Raw genomic sequence first — 9244 nt, 5'->3', positions numbered from 1 at the left:
CCGCTCGTTCTGCTAGGCTGTTAGTTCTTGCAAGCTGTGAGCGCACCAGCGCTGGCTGATTGCGAAGCCCACAGCGACCATTCGAAGGCGGTGCCGCAACACGACCTGACGTCTTGTTCAGCTGATCAACCTTCGGAGCGTGACGCCGTCTCATAGCTGGGATTAGCCAAACCTGGGCCTAATGGGGCGGATCCGTTCACGCTATCCCCGCCACAGCCCAGTGCGCCAGTTTCTAAATGACAGCGGCCCATTTAAGCGCAGTGAGGCTGCCCGAAATCGGTCGGCGCAGGCTGCACGCCCGTCGGTCATCTCGCCCCGCCCGCCAGCTGTTTGTCGGCGATGCGCCGTTTTTGTCGCGTCGTCTGCTACGATTCGCGGGATGGGTGGAGGCGGTGTTAGGAGGCTTGTTGGTCGTCCTTTTGGGGTTGCGCAAGTCGAACTGCACACCTTTGTAGTACTCCAGGGTGTCGCTTGTAAGTGCAGTAACTGCTGATGCCTTCGGCGTGCCAAGGCGTTCGGTAACGCGTCTCACGCCTCGCTGAGCGTTATGAATTGTGATTGTGAGCGAGTACAGTTTTGTGATGAATAAAAATCGTGATTAGGATTTAATAGAATACTGGCAAATATCGACCTTCAAGGTGAGAAATCTCCTTATCCGATGTTATGAGGCAAGCAGTGACTATATGAAAGAAACGGGACATTTCAAGCTGTGCCCAAGGTCACGATACGAACGTTACGGTCATCTCCGATCAGAGTACAGCTTGAGATGTCGGGTTATGTCAAGAAAGGCAAACTACTTGCTTTGTAAGCCCGTTTAACCAGCACCCTCCGAGATATTTTGGGTCGATTATTGTCAGAACAAGAAACCCCAACTCGGTCTGCCGAAGGACTAGAAACTGTAGCGTATTTCTTGCTTATAACAAGCCTTATCGAGCCCTTGTGTGGATTTGCGCTTCATTCGTCTTCGTCAGTCTGCTGCCGGTGTCTGCCACTGCTGACGTGGCCACGCGGGGGGCCGCCATGTCTTCTCTGAGGGCCCGTTCAACCGTGACAGGGGAAGACGGTGCCCGTCCCTTACCGCGGCCAAACCCCGGGACCTTCTCGCGGATCTTTTGTGTCTGCGCGGAGGGGGAGAGAGAGAGAGAGAGAGAGAGAAGATAGAGAGAGAGAGAGAGAGAGAGAGAGAGAGAGAGAGAGAGAGAGAGAGAGAGAGAGAGAGAGAGAGAGAGAGAGAGAGAGAGAGAGAGAGAGAGAGAGAGAGAGAGAGAGAGAGAGAGAGAGAGAGAGAGAGAGAGAGAGAGAGAGAGAGAGAGAGAGAGAGAGAGAGAGAGAGAGAGAGAGAGAGAGAGAGAGAGAGAGAGAGAGAGAGAGAGAGAGAGAGAGAGAGAGAGAGAGAGAGAGAGAGAGAGAGAGAGAGAGAGAGAGAGAGAGAGAGAGAGAGAGAGAGAGAGAGAGAGAGAGAGAGAGAGAGAGAGAGGAGAGAGAGAGAGAGAGAGAGAGAGAGAGAGAGAGAGAGAGAGAGATAGAGAGAGAGAGAGAGAGGAGAGAGAGAGAGAGAGAGAGAGAGAGAGAGAGAGAGAGAGAGAGAGAGAGAGATAGAGAGAGAGAGAGAGAGAGAGAGAGAGAGAGAGGAGAGAGAGAGAGAGAGGAGAGAGAGAGAGAGAAGAGAGAGAGAGAGAGAGAGAGAGAGAGAGAGAGAGAGAGAGAGAGAGAGAGAGAGAGAGAGAGAGAGAGAGAGAGAGAGAGGAGAGAGAGAGAGAGAGAGAGAGAGAGAGAGGAGAGAGAGAGAGAGAGAGAGAGAGAGAGAGAGAGAGAGAGAGAGAGAGAGGAGAGAGAGAGAGAGAGAGAGAGAGAAGGAGAGGAGAGAGAGAGAGAGAGAGAGAGAAACCAATCGTTGTCTAGAGTAGGTGGAGTTGGTTGCAGTTCTGGCGTCAAACATGGTCAGTGTTTTTGCGTGGGTATTTTTCGATAACTGGCGCTCCCATCGATCACGATGATCTTGTCGTTATGTTGCACACCAACAAATAGAGGTGTGTGGGCATGTGTAAGGCCTAGATCGCAATGCAGTGAACAACTTCTGAAATGGAAGAACTAAATATTACATGCCCTGTCAGTCGCGGAAGTGATGTTATATGTCATATGTTTGTGGAGCCCTATTTACAAACGCCATATGGTTTACGCATGCCATAGAGTCTCTCACGTACTCCGGGAGCTCTGATCATAGAGTTTCTCCCACATCGCGTAGCTGGCTTGAGCCGCGGCTCTGTATCGAGAGCCAGCCGGTGCGCACCCGAAGATCTCCGCACCCGTAGCTGGTCTCAGCCGAGGCTCTGTATCGAGAGCCGGCCGCCGGCCTCCGCACCCGTAGCTGGCTTGAGCTGAGGCTCTGTATCGAGAGCCGGCCGCCGACCTCCGCACCCGTGGCTGGCTTGAGCTGAGGCTCTGTATCGAGAGCCGGCCGCCGACCTCCGCACCCGTAGCTGGCTTGAGCTGAAGCTCTGTATCGAGAGCCGGCCGCCGATCTCCGCACCCGTAGCTGGCTTGAGCTGAAGCTCTGTATCGAGAGCCGGCCGCCGATCTCCGCACCCTTAGCTGGCCTGAGCTGGGGCTCTGTATCGGGAGCCAGCCGGTGCGGATCCGCCGATCTCTGGGCCCGTAGCTGGCTTGAGCTGGGGCTCTGTACCGGGAGCCGGCCGGTGCGGATCCGCCTATCTCTGGGCACGGAGCGCGCCGTTCCGCCTGGCTCGGAGGCTCGGGGCGGGCCGTGAATGTGCGCTAATGCCGCTCCCCGCCCGGAGGTCAGCAGGTCAGGCCATCATCCGGACAGATGGCCTCACGCTGGCACCATATGGAATATAGCCGGGGCGGGCAGACGGCCCGGCGCGTAAAACTGATGTCGTACCGAGCTACGGCGTTCGGAGATGTGTAGATTCGCTTCAGTGTTTAGAGCAATTGTCGTTGCGAATCGAACCGAGCTTTTCTCGATGTCCATATGCTACGTTTCAGGAAGATACCCTGGTCTGATCCAATATATCGATAAGCAATCCCTTTGAAGTTACACAAAAGTTGTAAGCCGGATGATATCCCTGCAGCTTTCCTACGCTATTCCAAAACTAGAACAGTGTGGGAAAAATTATTGTGTAGCCACACAAAAGAGCTTTGATGATTTGGCTGCAACTTCTCCTGGAAACCGTGACGACTGGGCCGTTAAATGCTGTAATGAGGATGCCTGTGTCATGACATGACGCTGCGTGGTCGGATAGTCTCTGCAAAATAAGCTGTGCACACGCGGCATTCATTGCGGTTATGTTGCGCATTCCAGGAGACACTGCTTTTAAATCATCCCATACCGTAACACGGTAACGGGGGAGTGCGGGGATTCCGTTGAAGATTTCTGACTCGGTAGTTTTGCCGCCTGCTTGTCCGGATAGCTGCGCCTCCCGTTAAGCGATGCTCCGCCACCATGGAAAATGCACCGCGCCTGCGTTGTGCAGTCTAGTTTTACGTTCATTAACGGCGTTTTGCGCCCCGAGAGCTGACCTCTGCGCAGTCACTGCGAAATTAAACTGGTTAATTGTCTACACGATGAGCCTGAGGGTCATAAGGTAGCTCTCACCTTCTATTGCACAAGCTTTTTGGAAGCAGAGGTCAGGTAGACCTAAAAAGGCGCAACACTACACGTCAGCCAGCTGCTCCTCCTCCCTGCCGACCGCGACAGCGCCTAAAACCTCGTGACTCTCAAATGCCTGACTCTGGTCGGCAGCCGCGATGAACGGCACTCTCCGCTCCAAGGAGCACCACAACTTCTTCCGGCGCGCACTGACGGACGAGTACGACTGCCTGCTCTGCCTGAAGCACTGTTTGCGCTGCGAGGAGACGGCCGCCAAGCTGGTCGGCTACTCACATGGCCTCTACACGGTGGCCGTCTGCATCATGAGCAACTTCAGCAAGTCGCGCACGCTGGCGCTGGAGGTTAGTGCTGCTGACATCTGGCGGCAGGGTGGCACATGTGTGAGGAGTTGCGTCCCGCGTGAGGGTGGTCGTGGGGGGGGGGGGGGGGCGGCGGCGGCCGGGACCGGTGGCGCGGTCACGGTTTTGAGGAGGGCTTGGACCCGTTCTTATGGCATCACATGGAATACACCAACCATTGTTGAAATGCGAGGGCGAGGGCACAGACCGGCGGGCGATCTCCAGCTTGACACGCCCTCGGCCTGCCAGAGCCATCTGCCGGAGACTCGGTGCATGAGTCACCTCGCAGCAGCGATTGCCATCCGAACCTCGCCGTGTCCTCTTCCCCACCATCCCAGTCGCCTGCTGCGCCCCCTGTGCAATTAGAAACTCGCCGGCGCCACCTACCTGTGTAACCGCGCTCACTAGCGTCATCTCTGGGTATATCCGCGCGCCCACCAACGCCATCTTTGGGTGACCGCGTCACTCGCGCCGCCAGCTGCTGACCGTGGCATGCGAGACGCGGCCGCGCGGCCACCAGCAGGTGATGGAAGCCGCCTCCACACTGCGACTCCGCTTCGGTGAGCCAGTGCGCTTCAAGTTCCTGGTCGGCATGCTGACCTCGTTCGGCGCGCCCAGGTGAGGCCGGCGAGAGAGGGGGCGGGGGGGGGATCGGAGCGTCGACCGTGGATGGCGTGGCTCGCAGACCCGGTGTATGGGGCCAGGCAGCGTGCTTGGATGTCGTACTGGCCGACGCATGGCCGATACTTGCCAGTGGCTGATGGGGGGGGGGGGGGGGGGGGCGCTGCATGTCGTAGCCAGCTGTGGTGTGCTCTGACGAGCTGTAACGTAGATCTATGGTACTGAAATTTAAAAAAATGCCGCGTAGATATTGCAGTGAAAGTAGGTAGGGCAGTCCTTTACGCAGTTGGCGATTGAAAGGCCAAAGGGATGGGAAACTCATCATTTGAACTGGACGGATCAATCTGGAGGGAGGTTCAAGATGCATGCAGCAAGCTTTGCGTAGCAGGTACTCTGAGCCTATTGAAGCGAACCTATTAAAGTCATCGGGCAAACAATTCGTAATAGTCTCTTGCAAGGAAAAAGCAACTGCTACGAGAAGCAATTTTTTGCTCATATACCCATTTTCCTAAAAAAGAGCTGTTGTAATCGCACGACACATTACTGGCTGCCGAGTGTACGTACTGTGTTAGTGCATGACCTGTGTGTACGGATAATTTGAGGAAAAAAATTGAAATGGGCTAACGAAAGTACATGGAGGTCAAATGGTGTCAAAATTTTGGTACGCACCAACAATTTGTCGCCATAGTTTCGGATATTTCCCGACACCTGTCGCCTGCGCTCGTAGCCGAGCATCCGATTCATCTGATCTCTGCGCATCGACATCCAGCAGTGAAAGACGATGATAAGCTTTCTGTTCAAAAACCCTCCCTGCGTACGTGAATGCGAGACCGACGTCAAATTCTTGAGCCCAAATCGGCTGTGCAGCCGACGCAGATGCTGCCCACGTCGATCGCGCGTATAACTCGAGCACGGTGCTAATCTACTGGATTGTGCACAGTTTCCAGCTTGCGTGCCTTCGCTTCCTGAACCGTCTGACCGAGCTGGCAGCCAGCAAGAAGGAGCGGGTCCACCTGCAGGCCGAGATCGAGGAGGCCGGCTTCGATGTCAGCATCATCAGGAAGGTGCGAACGTGGTGCTCGCTGCCCACGGGTCGGGAGCGGTGGGAGCAGTCAGATGTGGTTTGGAGAGGTTGATGTTTCAAAGCTGCCGGAACGAACACGCTGCAGTTAATTTTGTTCTTGATAGCGGGAGGTGATTGTTGCCACTGCACTCGTCCCACAGTACATTCTCCAGCCGTCCTTAAGACGACTGCCTCATTATGAAGGGGTGGGCTCACAGGGCCGGTGACGTGATGGTGTGTTGGATGATGTTGTTTAGCGGGGCAACGTGCCAGCTGGTTGGGCTGGCAGGCCATGCCGATGGCGTCCTTAGAATCCGCGTTTTGATCGTCCACTCCTGACAAAAGCTCGTACCTAAGGGGCTTATCCGCTCTTGGCGAGCAGCAGTTTGACGGCGCTCGCCTGCAGTCACCCAAAATGCGTGCTTGTTCTCAGTTCCTGTCATCCACCAACGAGAGTGCGGCGCTTCGGGATGAGCTTGACAGATGGCAGCAGCAGTACCTGGACGTGGAGGAGCTGTACGCGCAGCTGCTGGCGGAGCGGGCACACTCTGCCCGGCTCCGTGTCGAGAAGGACGCCCTCCACCAGGAGGTCAAGGTCAGACCCGCAGAGAAGCGGAACAGCCGGTCATCGGACACGCGCTTGAATCGCGTGAAGGGTCTCGTGATCCCGAGGTGGGGGATTTGTCAGGGACTCCCTGAGGATTTCGGATCCACTCACGGGATCCAACCGTGTGCCTGTAGGGCAGATGTGTGGTTATCTGCGCCTTAACAGCTGCACAACAGCTCGTCTCACAGGTGAACTCAATGGCCAAATCACTACCATGCGCACCACGTAACATATATCAGGTTGCCACTTACGTATTATGCATGCAGTAGCGGGATCATGTCGTGTTGGTGGACTTTGCAGAAGCACATCAGCTGCATCCAAACTCTCCGCCACAAGGAGAGCATCCAGAACTCCCGGCTCGAGCAGCTGGAGGCGCAGGTTGGCGCCCCACCAGGCCGCGTCAGCCGTACCAGCCGCACTAGCCGCGCCAGCCGCGAGAGCCTGCCGATTGTCGTGGCAGAGCCACCTGTCGGCGGCCGTGCGTATTCGAGCTTCTCGCCGCCGCCGGCGGGCGGAGCTAGAGAAGAAGCGGATGTCAGTTCCACGGCCTCTGCGATGTCGACACTGTCGTCACTGTCGCTGTCTCTGGCGAGCCACAGCGATGGCAGCGAGCCGACCGTGGCGAAGGATGTCAAGCGGGAGGAGAAGAAGGCAAGCAGCGAGGACGGCAGCAGGGGCGGCCGGGTGAGCGACCATGCAACGAGCAGGGCGTGGCCTCACTGCTTTTATGAAAACTCTACTTGCTGACGCAGTAAACCGTGGTTACTAAATAACTGCATGAGGAATTAGCAGTCTTAGTGCTCGTCTTCTCATCTGCAGTCGTGCATTTTATAACTCTGTCGTCGAAAGCCAAAAACACCTAAGTGTCCGCCGCCAGACAAATTGTTCAGGGGGAGCATTTTTGGGCCTCGGCGCATTAAATATGCTTATGTGCTTAGCAAAAAGGAGTTGGGACATGTTTGTATAATGAATGCAAATTTCCCCCAGTTTTTGCCTTTATATCACAAGATGCACACCTCACACCTCCTCGACCTGCATCGAAAGAAAATGACGCTTAAGCCTTTTTACATTGGGATGGTAAAACTTACAACCGCACTGTCGTCATTTAAGAAAAAATCCCACCCTCCAGGAATTATATGTGCTTACAGTTAGATCTTCCGATGGCAGCGTAGCCTCTGGTGAGCTGCTCAGACACGCGGCGCGTGACGAGGCGCCGGGGGCCGCCCGTCACGCCTGACGCTCACCTCCGCTCGCCGCCAGACTCAGGGCCGCCTCTCGCCGTCCGACTTCGAGAAGGAGAAAGTCTGCGAGGAGACGATCGAAGTGAAGAACGACATGATCCTGTTCGAGCCAGGCGAGCCGCGCGCCGGCGGCTCCCCATATCCCACGGCGCTGGTGAGGCGACACGCGTGGAGATGGGAAGACGGCTAGCCTGCCCTGCTTATCCCGGTGGCTAAATAGTTTGTGGTCACCCGATGGTCCCTGGCCTTGGTGTTTTGTTTAGGCTGCAGAACCACTCGAAAAGCGGCGGGTGGGCGAAAATTCAGTCTGCGTTTCTCTTATCGGCCCGTGCAGTTCGTATTGCCTGCGTTAATTTTGCCTTGCAGTCATCTGCTGCAGATTTGTTGACCGGCATGCCGTTGACGATCTTTACAGGCAGTTTTCGGGGGATATGTTAGAGCTACATCGGCTGATGGGTAGTTGCGGAGCCACATTAAGAATAGAGAAGAGAGCAATGACATCGTGGAGTCATTCTGTGTTAACCACCAGCATGGCATCGACTGCTACCGATGCAGTTCGGGCTCCCATCACCGCTTCGTCCCGTCCTGACGATGCGGCTTCACGGCTAACTGCCGCTTCCTCCTCTGCCCGCAGTCGGACCACTGCCTGTACCAGAACATGCCGACGGCGGCGGCGCCGTGCGGTCGGCGTAGCTGCGCCTCCGACGACATCCGCGAGGCCATGGACCAGCTGACCAGCGTCATCGACAACGCCGAGTCCTCGCTCAGCCTCATCTCGGGTCAGTGGCTCTCAAATCTGGTTGGCGGCCCGCGTGCGAGGTTAGGGGATCGTTGATTCTCAGACGGGGGCAGCGGGGCCAGGTGATCCCGAGCACGTTGTCTGTAGTGTTAGGTTTTATGTTGCTTGTTCATTGTTTCTGCACAAAGTTGAAGCTGGGTCTATGGTCAGTATGGCTCAGATGCTACGAATATCTTAGACGGCACCTCAACGACTGACCTATGAATAAAACGGATGCCTAAGCATCCTTATTGAGCAAGCTTACTAGCAACTGAGCGATGCCCGCGCCACCAAAGCCTGTTTCACACTAGAGGCCAATAGCGGCGGTGCCACCAGTCAGTGGTTTTGCCAGGCGCCGCTAGATGTCACTGCTCCTCCGCAGGCCGCAGCTGCTCGTCTGACGCGTTGGACAGCCTGAGCCCGCCGCCGCGCAAGTCGCGCGGCTCGCGCGAGCGTCACATCGTGCCCAGCCGGCAGCCGAGGCCGCCGGCGCGCGGCTCGACGCGGCGCGCCGCCAGCCCGGAGCGGCTGGTGGCGCGCGGCCGGCCGGACAGCCTGACCGAGACCAGCGACGCCACCAGCCAGGGCAGCCACCGCCGGCCGGCTGACCTGCGGCCTTCCAGGTGCGGCCGCGCGCCGGCTGAGCGGCGGCCGGAGCGATGAAGTGGGATTGTGGTGTCATGATGGAGGTGTGATAGTATATTTGTGCTGACAACAGCTGAGTGCATTCCCTGATGGTTGTCTCTTTAGGCTGATTGGTGGCAGGCACGCGTTCAGCTATGTTGATGACGGGATGTTTAACAGTAGAAGAGCATGGTTGCATGTCATTGACGTCCATGGCAGTGATGAGTACGTGTATGTGTTTGCAATGCATTGTCGCATTGTGAAATTATAGGTCTTTGTTCATAAGCAGAGGCAGCATCACGCACACCGCTGTGGGTATTTGGACGTCCCCCTCAGCCTCT

The 9244-nt window shown here is 56.4% G+C and overlaps 1 protein-coding gene across 1 annotated transcript; it reads left to right on the top strand.

Moving 5' to 3' along the window:
• Nucleotides 1-3768: 3768 nt before the first annotated feature.
• LOC119095187 (uncharacterized) lies at nt 3769-8697 on the top strand. Its single transcript, XM_037218062.1, has 8 exons — nt 3769-3972; nt 4493-4587; nt 5531-5654; nt 6087-6325; nt 6860-6944; nt 7521-7655; nt 8136-8280; nt 8693-8697. Exons 1-8 carry the CDS (start codon nt 3769-3771, stop codon nt 8695-8697), a joined length of 1032 nt encoding a protein of 343 aa, XP_037073957.1.
• The last annotated feature ends 547 nt before the right edge of the window (nt 8698-9244 follow it).

Source organism: Pollicipes pollicipes, unplaced genomic scaffold (genome assembly GCF_011947565.3).
Source record: "Pollicipes pollicipes isolate AB1234 unplaced genomic scaffold, Ppol_2.1 Scaffold_4219;HRSCAF=4965_pilon_pilon_pilon, whole genome shotgun sequence".
Lineage (NCBI taxonomy): Eukaryota > Metazoa > Arthropoda > Thecostraca > Pollicipedomorpha > Pollicipedidae > Pollicipes > Pollicipes pollicipes.
The sequence above is the reverse complement of the archived record's forward strand: the minus strand, read 5'-3'. Positions and strand labels throughout refer to the sequence as shown.

What these genes read in the sequence shown, in the direction of transcription:
- LOC119095187 (XM_037218062.1), top strand. Translation starts at nt 3,769, where the DNA reads ATGAACGGCACTCTCCGCTCCAAGGAGCACCACAACTTCTTCCGGCGC. An exon ending in ACCTCGTTCGGCGCGCCCAG is followed by an intron (nt 4,588 to 5,530) that starts GTGAGGCCGGCG and finishes GATTGTGCACAG; the next exon opens with TTTCCAGCTTGCGTGCCTTC. An exon ending in AAGGGTCTCGTGATCCCGAG is followed by an intron (nt 6,326 to 6,859) that starts GTGGGGGATTTG and finishes GGCGAGCCACAG; the next exon opens with CGATGGCAGCGAGCCGACCG.